General features: G+C 39.2%; 2 protein-coding genes across 5 annotated transcripts; both read left to right on the top strand.

The window, feature by feature from the left end:
- Positions 1-195: 195 nt before the first annotated feature.
- LOC116730865 (uncharacterized) lies at positions 196-12,454 on the top strand. 4 transcript variants are annotated; one of them, XM_032580395.1, is made up of 5 exons: positions 196-380; positions 1,133-2,470; positions 3,605-4,106; positions 4,594-5,227; positions 6,334-7,979. In XM_032580395.1, exons 2-5 carry the CDS (start codon positions 1,244-1,246, stop codon positions 7,817-7,819), a joined length of 3,849 nt encoding a protein of 1,282 aa, XP_032436286.1. In that variant the 5' UTR covers positions 196-380; positions 1,133-1,243; the 3' UTR covers positions 7,820-7,979. The 4 variants fall into 4 exon arrangements, with proteins under 4 accessions (XP_032436286.1, XP_032436288.1, XP_032436287.1 ...); XM_032580396.1 differs by lacking the exons at positions 4,594-5,227; positions 6,334-7,979 and adding exons at positions 9,446-9,501; positions 10,532-12,454 and having other exon boundaries at positions 264-380; XM_032580397.1 differs by lacking the exon at positions 1,133-2,470 and having other exon boundaries at positions 230-380.
- Positions 12,455-13,309: 855 nt separating this feature from the next.
- On the top strand, positions 13,310-17,536 carry LOC116731640 (involucrin-like). Its single transcript, XM_032581457.1, has 3 exons — positions 13,310-13,651; positions 15,219-15,626; positions 17,505-17,536. The coding sequence occupies exons 1-3, from the start codon at positions 13,480-13,482 to the stop codon at positions 17,534-17,536; spliced, it is 612 nt and encodes a 203-aa protein (XP_032437348.1). The 5' UTR covers positions 13,310-13,479.

The following is a 17,536-nucleotide window of genomic DNA, read 5'->3' as shown; positions in this document are numbered from 1 at the left end:
TCATTTAAATATTGTAAAAACAGTCTTTATAAATGATAGCAACTGTTTAAATGAGTATAAAGTCCATAAAAGAGTTTTGAATCACCTCAGCTACACATCTAAATAACATATATAAATGTAAATGCATAATTAAGTATGTATTTAAAAAATATAAGGGAGAACTTTTATTTAGTAAAGAATTAAATATTTATTTCTCTGTTCACCATCCCATCCAGTAGGGGTCAGTAATGGGCCTTTCAAACGGTAGAGATTAACCCGAGCGGAAGATTTTGTTTCCGGGTGAAATTTCTCTCCATGTTGTGCAGCGAGACGCTTTGGGAGGAACAACGCGCCAGCGTCGTACTTTGTTGTATTTCTGTGTTACTTTGAGGAAGGAGTAGGTGAGTCTTATGGAGACTGAGTGTCTTCGGTTTATCTTCAGATATATTTCATTAAGCAGTAGTTAAGATCCACACTATATAAAGAAATCAATCGTCGAGTCCGAGGAAGAGCTCGACGGACACTAGGTAATCTAGCGAACAGATTTGAAACATCGGTGTTGAGAACATTTAGGAGAAGCTGTTGAATGCAGCTCCGATGTTTGTATTCTCGCCACTATTCCGTCTCAGATTATGTATATACGAGTTTTCGTGTGTCCGAGGCTATCGGTAGATGGATTCAACAATTTTGTGCCACTTCCGACTTGGAAATAAAACAATAACACCCCTTGAAGTTGTTATTGCCAATAGCAAAGTCTCCGTTCGCACCGTTCGTTTGGTATCCAATATGGCTGCCCGTCTGCACAATGCGGTGTTAGTTTGCTGTTTATTAGCGTTTTTGATGGCTTATTTCGCATCAAACCGATTACACGCATACTAATCTAGTCTTTAACAAATTCCCCCAAGTGTTTTGTCTCCAGAAAATAGAGAGAAATATGTTGTTATCGGGATTGTGTTGCTAACATTAGCCACCCTTCATCTATATTGGAACGGTTAGACATGTTTCATGCGGAATATTAACAAGAATGAAAGGCTAAATATGAAGTAATATAAAGTTGTAAGTAACCAGTAATATGAAACCTGTTTGACTTACTTGAACCATGCGGCTTATGCGAAGATGCGGCTTTTCTGTGTTTTTTTTTTTTAACCGCCAGGGGGTTCGTTAGCAAGAAGTGAAGAAGAAAGCTCCGATTTTCATTTAGCACAAATCCCATGGTAGCAGCAGGCACGAAGGAGATTTTCTTTCAAACTCATACCTCCTCATCATGGAAACCACACGAAGAACGTCTTATGATGCCGCTTTTAAGTTGAAGGCTATCGACCTGGCAGTACTGGAGGGAAATAGAGCCGCTGCATTTAAGCTCGGCGTGAACGAATCCATGATTCGGCGTTGGAGACAGCAGGAGGTAGAACTCAACAAATGCCAAAAGACGAGAAAGGCTTTCAGAGGAAATGAAAGCAGGTGGCCTGAACTTGAAGATGTTCTTGAGGATTGGGTAAAAGCTCAGAGAGCAGGTGGCCGAGGTGTATCCACCGTGCAAATCCGGCTGAATGCCAAATCAATTGCCCGCCAAATGAATATTGACAATTTTAATGGAGGACCGTCCTGGTGTTTTAGATTTATGAGAAGAAAGAACCTGTTCACCAGGGCACGGACAACTCTCTCTCAGCGACTGCCCCCGGACTACCAGGAAAAAGTTACAAATTTCCGACAATTTGTTGAAACAAAGATCGTGGAGAACGCCATCGGACCAGACAACATTATAAATATGGGTGAAGTGCCATTGACATTTGATATGTCTCTGACCAAGACTGTAAACAAGACGGGCGCATCATCCATTTTGGAGAAAACCAACGGACACGACAAGATACATTTCACCTGTGTCCTGGGCTGCACCGCTTCTGGAAAAAAACTCCCCCCAATGGTGATTTTTAAACGCAAAACTATGCCGAAAGACCAACTCCCGAAGGACGTTGTAGTTAAAGTCAACCAGAAAGGACGGATGACAGAAAATCTGATGAAGGACTGGTTAATGGAGTGCTACGGAAAGCGCCCAGGGGGACTTTTTCACCGGCAAAAAGCGCTGCTTGTTTTGGACAGTATGAGGGCCTACATCACTGATTCGGTGAAAGAAGTCATCAAGAGAACCAGCTCGATTCCTGCTGTTATTCCTGAAGGTACAGCGAAGTATTTGCAACCCCTTGACATCAGTGTGAATCGAGCATTTAAAGCAGCACTCAGGGCTGAATGGGAGGCTTGGATGAGTAGCGGGGATAAATCCTACACAGAAACTGGTCGAATGCGAAGAGCGTCGTTTTCTGAGGTCTGTCGGAGGATCCTAACAGCGTGGAGAAGAGTGAATGAATCCACCATCATCAATGGGTTCCAAAAGGCTGGACTGCTGCGTGAAGAGGGCACCACAGCTTCAGAGCCAGCTTTACCCCGGGATGACAGCCGCACGGAGAGTAACACTGACATAGAGACAGAAAAGGTATGTGACGAAGCTGTTCAACTCCGACACTAAAGAAGATGACTTCAGTGGTTTCAGAGCGCAGGAGGAAGATGAATAAACCAATCAATAACTTTTCTGTTTTGTTTCATCAGTACTTTTACTATGTTACAGGCACCGTTCGGAAATTACCGTAATCAGTTAATTTAAAGCTAAACTTGGCAATTTTTTCTTTTTTTTTTTTTCAACCTTAATACATTTGTTTACAAATTAATGTGGTGGTGAATTGAGCTGTTATGACTCAAACTTTGGGTTGTCTGTCCCCCTCTGCTGCGTCGTTGTGGCGGTATCAGCGGCTTTCAATCAAATTTTATTTGTATAGCACATTTTAGCAACAAGGCATTTCAAAGTGCTTTACATCATAACAAACACAAAAACACAAAGTCATGCAACATAGAATCAACAATCAAAACATTACATTAAGTCCAGTGCCATCGTTAAATTGCTACTCGATTGTTCTTCAAAGGCAACTCTAAACAGGTGTTTTTTTTAGTCCAGATCTAAAGAAACTCAGTGTCTCAGCTGTCTTGCAGCATTCTGGAAGTTTGTTTCAGATTTGTGGTTCATAGAAGCTGAATGCTGCTTCTCCATGTTTGGTTCTGGGGATGCAGACCAGAACCAGAAGACCTGAGATGTCTGGAAGGTTGATACAACAACAACAGATCTTTAATTTATTGTGGTGCTGAACCGCTTAGTTATTTATAAACTAACAACAGTATTTTAAAGTCTATTCTCTGAGCTACAGGGAGCCAGTGTAGGGAGTTTAGAACTGGTGTTATGTGCTCTATTTTCCTGGTTTTAGTGAGAACACCAGCAGCAGCGTTCTGGATCAGCTGCAGCTGTCTGATTGATTTATCTTATATTTGTACTTTTCCAGTTTTTTTTTTTTTTTTTAACTTTATGGTTTATAGTCCGGAAAATACAGTACTATGAAAAATTTAGATTGCAGCTATATCTGCTGTGTACTTGTTGATCCACTGTATTTCTATGTATATTGTTTAATGTTTGGGTGCTAAATAATGCATTTGTCTATGCATAGACTAAGGAAAGTGTGGTTTATTTGACCTACTATAATGTGCTTTTTATTTTTTTCTGTTTTCCTTTCTACAACTATAGTATTATGTTGAAATGGAGCAGCGGAGCAAGCAAGAGAGGAACGTCAGTTCGCACCAGAAGAAAGCAGAACCTCTGCAGATTAAAGAAGAGCAAGACGGGGAAGAACATCAACAGATAAGGGGGCATCAGGAGGAACGAAATCCCCCACTACTTAAAGAAGAGCAGCAGGAGTTTGAAGCTTCCCAAATAAAAGAGGAAGAAGAGGAACTCTGTGTCAGTCAGGATGAAGATCATCTTTTGCTGAAGTGGAAGACGTATACCTTTGAGGTTTCTCCTGTAAACGAAGAAAAATACCACCTTGACCCGGACAGAAACCAACTGGACTTCCAGGATGCTGCTGAAGCTGAGAACCAGGTTCAGGAAGAAAACGACTCACAATTAAGGCAAGACAAAGATCTGGAGCCAAACGGGAAATGTTGGAAAAATCTGTTCTCTGGAGAAATGCATGATGGGTTTTTTTCTCAAGATGACTCCAAGACGAAACGCATGAGAATTCACACAGGTGAGTTGCTTTTCTATTTAATGGAACATCCTTGATTACAAAAAATATTTACTTGTCATATGACAATACAAATATTTGTTTTTATATAACCCATTTTTAAACTAATGTCATCTAGTACAGACACACTACTTCCAGTGTGCATGTACTCTACTCATACAGGCTAATGCATAAACAAACACCTTCGCTAATCCTCTAATAGCCTTCTTTGCTAACTTTGAAAACGTTTAGTGCAATTAGCTTCCCCTAAATACATTTTTACAGACAAATCCTAAAGCGCTATTTTAATTATTTTGTAAACTTTCAGTTGAAAAAAGCTTACCAAAGAAAAAAATAGTAATTTCGTTGAAGATAAGTTGTGATTGGTTGACACAACGCGCCAACGGTGGTTAGCTTACCATATGTCATGTGACAAGACGTGATTGTTCGACTCAGTGGTGGGAAGCTAAACGAAGCATTGTGTAAAGCTGCAGTCTTCCGTTGTTTTCAGCTCGCTTACAAAGCGTTTATTTTGTGGATGAACCGCGTGTAGAAGAGGAGTCGACAACAACGGCTGTAGGTGAGGCAAAGTTCGCTGAGGTTGAGAGCCTGGAGTCTCACCCGTGGCCCCACCTGAAGGACTACTTTTTTTTCGAGGCCAGGGATAAGTCCAACGAAAAAACCCTCCACTTCCAGTGCGTCCTGTGCCAACCCAAGAAGATCACCATCAAGGGGCAAGCGAAGAGTCTGTACAATTTAAAGTCGCATATCAACCGGAAACATCCGGCGCATGCCACCCAGTTCGAGGAGGATATCAAGGCCGGCTCTTCACGTGGGAAACACAGGTTATCTGTTAACAGCAGCGCTAGTAGCCAGTCATCACAGCCATGTGCAAAGAGAGCGCGGCATCCCAGCTTTGGTGAGACTTCTTCCAAAACTGCTGGAACTGACGTCAGCCAGTCTATGGTGGACAAACAGATTGTGGACTTGTTTGTCCACAACATGCTACCGTTACATGTAGTGGAATCCCCCACCTTTGTTGGCCTGATAAAGATGTTGAACCCCAGCATGACATCTATGTCCAGCTGCACCCTGAGCAGGAGCATCTTGGCTAGCCATGATCAGCTGGAAGAGTATCTCATAAGGTATTTGTAAATCAGTTTTCTTATTTTTAGAATGATGTAGTTTATGGTTTAATGATTGTCTAGTTTGACTTTGTGTAACGCAGTGTAATAAAAGAATAAGCAAAGTTATATACAAAGAAAATAAATTTAAAACAAAAGCAAACAAAGAAAAATAACGATAGCAAAGTATAGTTACACGTTAATGTCATATTACATCGCAACAGTTGACAGCAGACAAATAGATTGGCCTTATATTCTGACCATCCTCCATTCAGAGGTGGGTAAAGTACACAAAAATTGTACTGAAGAAATAATAGCACTGCTTTAACATATTTTTACTCTAGTAAAAGTAAAAAGTAGCTGTTCAAGAAGCTACTTAAGAGCAAAAAACTAGTTGGTAAAAAAGGCTGCTGAAGTACTGAGTAACTAATCAGAATATTTGATTTAATATTCTACAGTGATGTCATCAGAAAAAATATGAAGTTATATGAATAAAAAAACCTTTACAAAAGAACTAATTGGAGAGACAGAATGAACAGGGTTTTTCTAAGTGTTTGAATTTTTTGACAGCGCAGTGTGAAAGCAAATCACACCAACTAAAATCATAATTCTACATTTGTAAACAGGAGTTTGGTCCTCAATCGAACAGAGTCCACCGGACTGCAATGTTTGAAAACACAGTTACAGTCAACCAACATCTGTAATCAGTGTCCCTATTAACCTTTTACAAATTAAGGTGGTTATTACTTTCTATTTTGTTTCATTAGGTGATGTTACATATCCATACATTTATTCAGTTTATCTATTAACAGTCATTTACATGCAGAAAGTTACAGAGCACAATAACACGTATTTACCACTATTGCAACAAAAACACTCAAATTAACCAATTAATATTTGTGTCAAATAATATACCAAGAAGGATGGTTTACACTGAAGATTGTATGTGTTGCAATAAGCAATTAATCATTTAGTAATTTACTCACATGTTGCTAAAATGAGCTCAATTTCTATTCCGATGAACAATATCATATGAGAGATTAGTTTTTGATTTTGTATGTTGTGCTCTACTTTATCTATACAGTGTAAATTTATGTTAAATATTACTTATTTGTCTTTAAATGCAGATTGCTTGAGGACATCCCCTGGGTTGCGACCACTGCGGACTGCTGGTCTGCCCACAGCAAGTCCTACCTGGGCATGACGGCACATTGGCTGGACCCCAAGACTCGCGCAAGACGGCACGCGCTCTTGGCCTGGACTCGGGTCAAAGGTCATCACTCCTCCGATGTTCTCGCCCAGGCCATGCTAGTTACCCATTCCAAGTTCAATCTGCAAGACAAAGTGACCAGAACTACGACGGACAACGGTAAAAACTTTGTGAAGAGGTTTGTGCAGTTTGGTGCAGAAGCCGAGTTCTTGCCAAACATTCCTGAAGCCGCTGCCGATTCGGAAGAAGATTGGATCCAGGATGTGGATCCCGAGGCTGGAGGCGTGGAGTACATCTCCGTTGATGCCACTCTTGACAAGTCCAGCAACCTGGGCCTTGAACTGCCAACGCACATGAAGTGTGCAGCTCATTCTTTTAATTTGGTAGCCAGCGTGGACGCCAGTGAGGCTCTGAACTGCGCTCTGTTCAGGTCAGCCTACAGGAAGACCATGTCCAAAGCTCGGGCGCTGTGGAACCTGCAGAGCCGCAGCACGGTGGCGGCAGCCTGCATATTTGATGCGTTGAAGAGGAGGTTGGCGGTCCCCACCGGTACCAGATGGAACTCAACTTATGACTCTGTTGTAGTCCTCAACAGCCTGCTTGAGAAAAACAGGGATGCTGTGAACAGGGTGATGACGCAGCTGAAGCTGCAGACCTTCACCGACTCTGATGTCGGCTTCCTGAGTGAATACGGGCAGGTGATGTGTATCATCGCCAAGGCTTTGGATAAAATCCAGGGGGAGGACCAGGCCTATCTCGGTAGCCTTCTGCCAACAGTAGCAGCCACCGTGATGAGGCTGAAGGAGGTTAAGTTAAAGCGTCTGCTGCATTGCAGTCCTCTGGTGGACGCGACACTGGCAGGAATCTCTAAAAGGTTTGGGCCCCTCCTGGAAGACCTGGAGTGCCAGCTGGCTGCTGCCTTCCACCCCAAGTTTCGTTTGTTCTGGTTGGAGCAGTTCAATAACAGCCAGGTTGGCAGAGTGACCAAAGCAATGGAGGCGGTCGTACAGACAGCTCTGAGCGCGCTCCGTGAGGAGGGCAGTGACACCTCCTGCAATGAGGAGGATGAGGAAGACGATTTCTTCAGCAACATCACTCGGTCCTGTGACGGCAGGAGCCACAGGTCGCTGAAGTGGAAGGCTCAGAACCTGGTGAAGACCTGGCTGGAGGCCGGATCCAAGGACGCCATGACGGATCGGGCCTTTCTGGGCGAACAGGTCTTGATCGACTTGTTCACCAAATATAACACACCCGTCCCGTCCAGCGCTGCCGTCGGGCGCCTGTTCTGTCAAGGCAACGACGTTCTTAGGGCCAGCTTGTCGGATATTAATTTTGAGAGTCTGATGTTTATGAAGGGAAACCAGCATCACATCGAGGACATGACCAAGGCCCAGTTAGAGTAGTCACACTGCAAAAACACAATGTTTTTACCAACTTTCTAGTCTAAATATGTTTCTGAGCTTGAAATAATACAAAACTATCTTATACGTAACTTTTCAGCAAACTAATGGATGTTTTTTTAAGTAAATAATTTCTTAGTATTGATGAAAAAGTACCAGTACCATTGGCAGATTATTTCACTTATTACATTTTTCTTGTGTTATAAGTGAAACTAGAACGTTTTCACAAACTTTAAGGAATTATTTACCTAAAGCCAAGCCCTTATATCTTGCTGTAAAGTTACTTATAAATTAGTTTTGCCTTATTTCAAGTATTTGCTCTACTTGGTAAAAATTTATTTTTGCAGTTTAGTTAAAGACACATATGAAATAAAATTAAACGTTTATTTTTTGTACTCTGTTTACACCATTTCATACATGCTTTTCGTTTTGATGTTTTCAAACGAGTAAAGCTGTTTTGTTTCATTTTATTAATTTACTTATGCATGTAGTCTTGTTGAATTGATGTTTTGTTTTCAACGGCAAATAAAGCGTCTAAAAACAGTTACATTTGATTTTGTTCATCTGTGTACATCACTTGATCTTGGCATCATGTCTCTTTTTGTGGAACTAAAAGGTACCGAAATAAAAATTAGGGTCATTATCAATATCCTGTATTAAAATAGCAGTTATAGCCAATGTTTAAGAATTTTAAATACATATGATTTATTACAGGTGAAGTCCTGAGAATTCTGAATCAATTCAAAATGCTCAAAAATTTATTTTAGTCTGCTTAATTTTTTTGTAAAAGTTAAATTTGAATAATTTTTTTACTTAAGAAATTGCCTTACAGCGCAACTAACCGAATACTGATTATTTAAGTAAGAGTTTTGTGCAATCCCCATCCTCCTTTTCTTTGTTTTACGCTCTTGTCTCTTTACTATTTGAAACTCTAAACTATTTGCTTCAGATTCAAAAGGTGGTGCAAATATATCATGGAGAAACATTTGTGACATTCCATCAGAAGTGTGAACATTTTAACAACAGATGCAGTTAATCAGTAATGTTGAAATTCTTTGTAGCTACGACTTTATTTACATGCATCAAAAAGCTAAATTTTACCTCCATGTAACATAATTGGAAATTTCTCTAGCTGTGGCACGCTTGGTGAAACATTAGTTTTACAAATTTCTTGAAAAACCTTTTAAGGTCTTCAGGTTTTTCTTAACATTGTTCAGAAAAGGATTGAAAGTTTCAAATCTTCAGTGATGAAGACATTTGGTGGAAAACTGGAGCCACGTTCTCCACCCGTGATCCGCTCCATTGCAGTAAATGACGTTTATTCTGTACCCAGAATCCATTGCTGCAGTTTAAAACCTACTTATGTCCTGTGTGCTTGTCGACTGAAGCCCTGATGTGATCAAGTAGGCAAAATCAGCAACAGAGTTAGCAAAACGCAACAAGTATTAAACTGAAACAATGAGCGAAAAGTCTGTCCAAAGACTCACTTCCTGAAGTTCAACCGTACAGGTACGTGTGAAAAAAAAAACCAAAAACAAATTTGTCCCTATTGTGTGATGTTGGTTTAAATGAATGTGTTTTAATTATTTATAAATCACATTTTAATCAGCACCTTTCTGTGTTGATTAGACCGTCCCACGTTGTTCAGAAGACAAACATCTCAACGTCAAAGCAGTGAAACACAGGTGAGAAAATTCACACACATAAATCGCTAAACAATGTTTTTAAAAAAAGTATTCACCCCCTTGGACGTTTTACCGCTTTTAAAAATCAGTCATGATCAGTTCAGTTTGACTTTTGAAATGTTAAACCTAAAATTATTCACTACATGAATATTTACGCCATTCAAATTGGTATTTAGTAGCTGCACCAATCACAGCACTGAGTCTATGTGGATATGTCTCAATCAAGAACATCTAGATGCTTTTTCTCCATTCTTCCTGCTAAACTGTTTAAGCGTTGTCAATCATACTCTGTGTTGCGCTGCTCATCCCCACTACTACGCTGCAGCTAGCACATCCTGTTGTGATTGCCAGGTAGCAAAGCCACGTATGATGGTCAATAAACGGTTTTCCTGTAACAGTAAGTTGTTTCTCCACTATTAGAACAATTAGGAGCGAGGACATGAGATTGATTGACGGCACTAAGACCCTCCTCTTGGGCTCTTATTGGTTGTTTTTGGTCAGATGGCAATAGTAGCTCAGGGAGGAGATCAATCTTTTCACAGATTATTTCATATTATACTGTCTCAAAATTATAGTTTTAACAAAAATGTAAACAAAAAACATTTTTTTAAATAAAAGTTATACACTGCAGCTTTAAAGTTTTTTTTCTTTTTGTAATTTTATTTGCCAAAACAACCAAATTTTGTTGATCATGACTGATTTGTAAAAACAATAATATAGGTCAAACATTCAATACTTTTGATCGGCACTGTAAATGACAAGCACATGAGAAAATGAGTGGTTTTATAAAAATACAAGGCAATGCAGAATAGAAATAAAAACTATATACAACTTTGTGAAAAGTGAAAAGTACAATAAAAACAGCATACTGCAGATTTGTACCTCTACATTTAATAATAATAATAATAATAATACATTTTATTTGTATGGCGCTTTTCTAAACACACAGAAATCAATATTAACACAGACTTAAATATTTAATCATATTTAAAACCAGAACCTCATCATCATCATCATCTGCTTTCTGCAGGACGTCAGGCTTCGAACCAGAGTCCCACCAGTGGAAAGCGATGACAGCTGCCTCAGTGACAGCGACGACAGCGATGAGGACAACAGACCTAAACCAGGCGATGAAAGCAGCAGTGATGAAGACTCCGACAGCTACAACGATCCAGCTGCCAGCACCAGCGCCGCTACCCCATGCGCTCCACCGGCCTCTGCTGAAACGAGACAGCGGCGAAGGTTGTCGTGGGAGACGGTGCAGTCAGAGTTCTCTGCGAAAGACGTCCCAACGTGGCAAGGTTCCCTTCCCGTGTCTGATGGGTTCTCTGATGAAGCCAGAGAACCCATTCAGTATTTCCGGGACTTCTTCGACGCGGATCTTTTGAATATTATTGTAGAACAAACCAATCTGTATTTCACTCAAGAAAGCACACACAATCGTTACACTGGCCTCAAGCTGGATCGAAATGAACTCGAGCAGTTTATCGGGACTTTAGTGTACATGAGTGTTCTACATCTTCCAAATTCGGGAATGTACTGGTCCAGTGAGTGCCGAGTAGAGTATGTGGCTGATGTGATGACCCGGGAGAGATGGAAGAAGGTTAAGGAGTTCCTTCATTTCAACGACAACAGCACCATGGCCGCCAACAGCGGAGACGCGCTCTTCAAAATTAGGCCGGTTTTTGATTCACTTCTCCAAAAGTTTAACAGCCTCCCTAAAGATCAGATGCTGTGCATTGCTCAGCAAATGGTCCCTTTAAAATGCGATTCTAGTCTGGTGCAATATATCCCTAAAAGGTTCCGCAGATGGGGATACAAGATCTTTGTGTTGTGTGATACAAAGGGCCTGATTCACTCGTTTGATGTATTTACAGGGAAAATGGATCCTCTACCTGGAGAACCAGACATCGGGGCAAGTGGAAACATTGTCCTGAAGCTTGCACAAATCATCCATGGTTCTGTCAATCATCTTTTGTATTTTGACAGTCAGTTTACGTCCTTTGATTTGTTTGCAGCTCTCACAAACAAGGGAATACCAGCCCTTGGCGCTGTTGAGCAAAATGGCCTCCAAGGCTGCAGCTTTAGCACAAACTATGAGATGAAGAAGAAGGGATTGGGGTCGTTTGAAGAGAAAAGGGCTGCCGTCGACGATTTGGAAATAAGAGCAGTCAAGTGGTTTTACTATAGGGGGGTGATCCTTGCTAGCACCTTTGCTAGTGCCCAGCCTGTGGCCAACATCCAAAAATGGAACAGAAAGTTGAAGCAAAAAAATTCAGTGGAATATCCAAACATCATCAGCCTGTACAACAAGTTTGTGGCCGGCGTCGATGCTCTTGATGTGCTGATTACATCCTATCGCACCCAGATTAGGTCCAGGAAGTACCACCACAGGTTGTTTTGTCATTTCCTTGATATGGTCATTGTGAACAGCTGGCTGTTATACAAACGTGATTGCGAATCGCTGGGTATTCCAAGACTGAGGCAGAAGGACTTTCTTGCTTTTAGGGTTTCAATTGCACAAGCTCTTTTCATGCAAGGCAAAGACCTGTCCAAGAAGAAGAGGGGGTGGCCTTACTTTGACGTCGAAAGTGAATTTGAGAAGAAGAAACGTCGAGGCCCAGCTAAGGATATTCCGACACTGCAAGTGCGATCAGATGCTGTGGGTCACTGGCCGGTGGTGGAGAGCGGACGGCAACGCTGCAAGATGCCTCAGTGTAAGGGCCAGACTGTCTTCAAATGTTCAAAGTGCAAAGTGCACCTGTGCATCAAGAAGAACAAGAACTGTTTTCGACAATTTCACAAGTAATTCTTTTGTTTGTTGGTTTTCTTTCTGCAAACAAGGGGATACCAATCCTCTTCTACGATTGCAGCAAAAATGATTGAACACACCCTGTTGTTCAACTTCCACAATCTGTTTCAACAACATCAATAAAATACTCTACATATCAGAGACTGGAAAATGTATTTATTTACAATCACAGGGGATGCTGAAATGTATAATTCCTAAATTTAGATTGACTATACTCAGCAAATTTTGATTTAAAATTAATTCAACCGAGCAGCTTTTTCTTTTCTGATTCCTTGGTGGGCTGTGACAAATTCAGAATAGTGTCTCAACATGAATCCATGAGAGCAAATGGTATTTTATAGAACACGCTGAAACGAACACAGACGTTTGATTGTTGAGAACAGCGTATCGAATGTTGGCGTTTACATAAAATGAGTTTACACTGACGTGATTGCCCCGTTTTTTTTAATTATGGTGATTCCACGCATGAACAATACAGTACTATTTTCTGCTATAACCCATTAGCTGAAAAATTAATAAAACTCATCTCTCACAAAGATAATACTGTATATATACATGTGTGTGTGTGTCTGTGTATGAAAAGTACGTCATTTATTAATAAAAACTATTAAATTTCTAAAGGAAATGGTATTATGTATAAGAATATAGTTTAAGTAGGTAAGATAGGTACTCTGGCACACACTAAACATTTAATACCACCTTTTTGAATCTTTGCAAGGACTGCTCTTAAGTTGCTTTTTATATTAACAGCATTTCATATTTTTTACAATTTATAGCATTTTATTTTTATTTTATCTACTACTACTACTCAGTGGTAGTTGTTATTGTGTCTTGTCTCTATGCTGTAACTGCGAAGTAATTTCCCTGCTGGGATGAATAAAGTACTTCTATTCTATTCTATATTCTATTAAATTACTGTTTACATAAATTTAGATATATGTATGTGTATATACCGTATATGTATGTGTATGTGTATATACCGTAGAATGAATTAAATCCTCATGAACCGACACTCCTTACCAGTAGGTGGCGGTAACGCGTTTACCTAACGGCTTTTGCCAACCGACAACTAAAACTGAAGAAGAGCTGTGATGCTAGCAGCGTTAGCTTAGCTTCTGCTTGGACTCAATCTAGAGAGTTTGACCATCTGCGGGATGAATATGTGAATGTTTGCAGTAATGATGTCTTCAGTCCAGCTAAAACGAGACGAGCAGTTAACCGCTGCTGAAGAAACATCCACAGAGTTTAAAGGAATGGCCGTGAAGGAGGAAGAGACGGAAGATCAGCGCAGACTGCTGGGTTTCCCTCGGACTCCCCGGTTCACTTCACACCGAAAAGGTAGGAAACACAAACGAGGGCAACGTCTCACTGATGGAGGAGGATGATGCAGGTTTCGGTTTTAAAGCTTTCATTTTTGGGAGATATCAGCGGAAATTAGGCAATGAAGCTGAAGTTCGCGTGTTGTCGTTTCAGCGAAACGGCAATTTGTTTTACTACCGTGAGCATCTTTAGTTTGCTGTAATTTGAAAAGTACCAAGCTTAAACTCTTGCATTCAGTGTCATTGGGAAGAAAAATAAAAAACTATATGATGATATTAATTACCAAACACTGCATAGGTTTTTACTGAATATGTTTATTTTTTATTAGTCTGCGTTAATGTCCCTGAATAATTCCAAGATAATTTAGATGGATACAACCACAAAAAAGTTGTTTTGTTAATTTGTGTTTGATTTTAAATGCATTGTTAATTCAAGTAATTAATTGAAATATTTTAATTTAGGACAAAACAGTTTAACAAATTCAAATCAGATTAGTTTAAGTTCCTTCTAAATCAGAAAGGTGTTGAGGAAACTCTCGAGGTAAGCCTTTGGTTAGATTATTTTTTTACAATATAATGGCAAATGATGCATCCAAAAAATAATTTTTAAAACTTATTTGATTACTGAGGGTACATTTTTGAAATGTAATAATTTAAAATTGTTGCTATTTGTTTTATTTAGTTTTCATTTTATGAAATATATCATTTTTATTTAATATAAAATATATATGATATATATTCTGTATTTAATATTTTTTTATTTGCTGACCATTTCATTGATTACACGTTGATTTATTTTGTTCTGTAATATTTTCTCCCCTCCTGTTTTCACCTTTGTTACAGATTTGTTTCTATTTTTCCTCATGTTTTGTTTTTCCTTCTGACTCTTTGTAGGAGGTAAAGTGACAAAGCAGTAAGGATGAGGGAAGGGAGTCAGTTTCTCTCTTATTGACCAACATCAAGGTCTAAGCACTAAGTTGGAAAAGTTCTAATTTTAAATTTTTTGATGCAATATTTGCTACTTTAACTGCTTTATTGGGCCATTTAGTTATTTATATTTTTGTTGCCAACAAAGTCCTCCACATGAACAAAGAAGTTCTAAAATGGGGATCGTTTATTGCAGAAAGTTATTCTAGAAAGAGACGAAGCAGAGGTGGAGGAGAGAGGAAAAAAATATGGAGGAAAAGGAACATTTTAAATCAAATAGTTTAGATTATCTGTGATGCCAACACAGCGAAGACAGAAATCATGTGTTCAATTAAACTATTTAGGAATTTTTTCAACAAAGTTGTTACTATTGAGAGAAATGCAGCTGAGAAGGATGAGAATAGAAAAAGGATGAAGATATGAAGCCAAAAGGGAATAGAGAGCCACATATACTGTTATGATGACAAATAGAGAAGAAAATTAAAAGGAACAGTGATTACAAAGGATGTATTTTTTTAAACGTATATTCAGACTAAATTCCAGTTTTTCTAAAACATTTTAGGATTTAATCCTAAAGTTAGCTACTTGTCAATTAAAGTTAAGTGTTTTTTTGTTTAAACCCACAATAGAAAAACCTTCTATTGTGTTTTTCTTTCTAGACGATCTACAGGATTATGTTTGGAAAGAGGAGGTTTCTTCTGACCAGCAGCTCTGGAAACAGGAGAGGGATTCCAGTTTGGACCAGGAGGAGCCAGAACCTCTGCAGATGACAGAAGAGCAGCAAGAGCCAGAACATCCCTGGACTAAAGAGGAAGTATTGGAGATCTGCATAGGTGAGCATGAAGACCAACTTGAACTGAAGCAGGAGGCTGAAGATACATTTATGGTGACTTCAAATGATGAAGAAAAGAACCACATTAAACCAGAACCAATCAGGAACCAAGTCATCTCTCAGGACTTCAGTGAAGCTGAGAACCAGGATCAAGAAGGAAACTATCATATAGACTCAGAATCAAAACAAGATAAAGCACAGAAACCAGAGAAGAGTTGTCTGAAAACCATAAAGAGTAACAACTGTGACAATTCAAAACCCAGAAGGGACATTTTTACTCAAAATAGTAACTTGACCCAGCAGTTGAAAGGGCACATAGGTGAGAAGCGTTTTCCATGTACAACATGTGGAAAATGTTTTATAAAAAAAGGACATTTAATAGTTCACATGAGAATTCACACAGGTGAGAGGCCTTTCAAATGTCTTTCCTGTGGAAAAAGCTTCACTAAAAAATCTGTTCTTGATGAACATGTCAGAATTCACTCAGGTGAGAAGCCTTTCTCTTGTATGATTTGTAGCAAAAGTTTTGGCCGAAAATGTAATTTGACTTATCACATGATGCTTCACACAGATGAAAGGCCTTATCACTGTGATACCTGTGAAAAAACTTTCAAATCAAAAGTTTCATTGAATGATCATATGAGAATTCACACAGACGAAAAGCCATTTTTGTGCGTGACCTGTGGGGAAGGGTTTATTCGAAAATGCCAATTAATAGTTCACATTCGAACTCACACTGGCGAGAAACCTTTTACCTGTCAGTCCTGTGGAAAAAGCTTCATTACAAAATCTGATTTGAATAAGCATGTCAGAATTCACACAGGTGAGAAGCCTTTTAAATGTCTGTACTGTGGAAAAAGCTTCACTAGAAAATCAGATTTTAATAAGCACATCATAATTCACACAGGTGAGAAACCTTTTAAATGTCTTTACTGTGGTAAAAGCTTCATAAGAAAATCAGATTTTAATAGGCACGTCAGAATTCACACAGGTGCGAAGCTTCTCTCTTGTACAATTTGTGAGAAAACTTTCAATGAAAAGGCTCATTTAACCAATCACATGAGGCGCCACACAGATGAAAGGCCTTTTACCTGTAATATTTGCAAAAAAACTTTCCGAGCAAGAAGTTCATTAACTGAACACATGACAGTTCACACAGGTGAGAAGCGCTTTTTGTGTGTTACCTGTGGAGAACGGTTTAATCGAAAAGGCCAGTTAGTGGTTCACATTAGAAGACACACAGGTGAGAAGCCCTTTCTGTGTGGGATCTGTGGAAAAGCTTTCCATCATAGCCACACCTTAAGAGTTCACTTCATGGCTCACACATTAGAGACTCATTTTCAATGTACAACATGTGGGAAAAGTTATGAAGAAAAAGTACATTTCACAATTCACATGAGAACTCACACAGATGAGAAGTCTTCCTCTTGTACAATATGTGGCGAACAATTTGCTCAAAAAGGGGATTTGTGTGATCACATGAGAATTCACACAGATGAAAGGTCTTTTCCCTGTGATACCTGTGAAAAAACCTTCAGATCTAAAGATGCATTAAATAAACACCAGAGAGTTCATACAGGTGAGAAGCCATTCTTTTGTGTGATTTGTGGCAAAGGTTTTTCTCAAAAAGTGCATTTGACTAATCACATGAGGACTCACACAGATGAAAGGCCTTTTCCCTGTAATATCTGTGAAAAAACTTTCAGAAGAAAAGATTTGTTGAATAGACACATGAGGGTTCACACAGGTGAGAAGCCATTTTTGTGCAAGACATGTGGAAAAACATTTTGCCACAGCAGTAGCTTAAAAACTCATTTCATAACTCACACAGATGAGAAACCTTTTCAATGTGTTGCGTGCGAAAAAAGTTAGCTTAGAAAAACACATTTGATACTTAACATGAGAACTCACTCTAGTGAGTCTAAATGAGAACACTCTAGAATTCTCACTCTAGTCAGTTCTCATGAAATGAACAATAGTTTTGTATTTGTTACATTAAATTAGAAACAAAAATGTTGAACAAGTTGTTAAAGTTTCATGCATTTCTTTATGATTCATTCCTGAAAATGTTAAATTAAATTATTTTCTCTGAAGTGAACCTGTTCTTTTACAGATGATATTCTTTATAGTGTTGCCTTTGGGTAA

The sequence above is a fragment of the Xiphophorus hellerii genome, chromosome 13, assembly GCF_003331165.1.
Source record: "Xiphophorus hellerii strain 12219 chromosome 13, Xiphophorus_hellerii-4.1, whole genome shotgun sequence".
Lineage (NCBI taxonomy): Eukaryota > Metazoa > Chordata > Actinopteri > Cyprinodontiformes > Poeciliidae > Xiphophorus > Xiphophorus hellerii.
The sequence above is the reverse complement of the archived record's forward strand: the minus strand, read 5'-3'. Positions and strand labels throughout refer to the sequence as shown.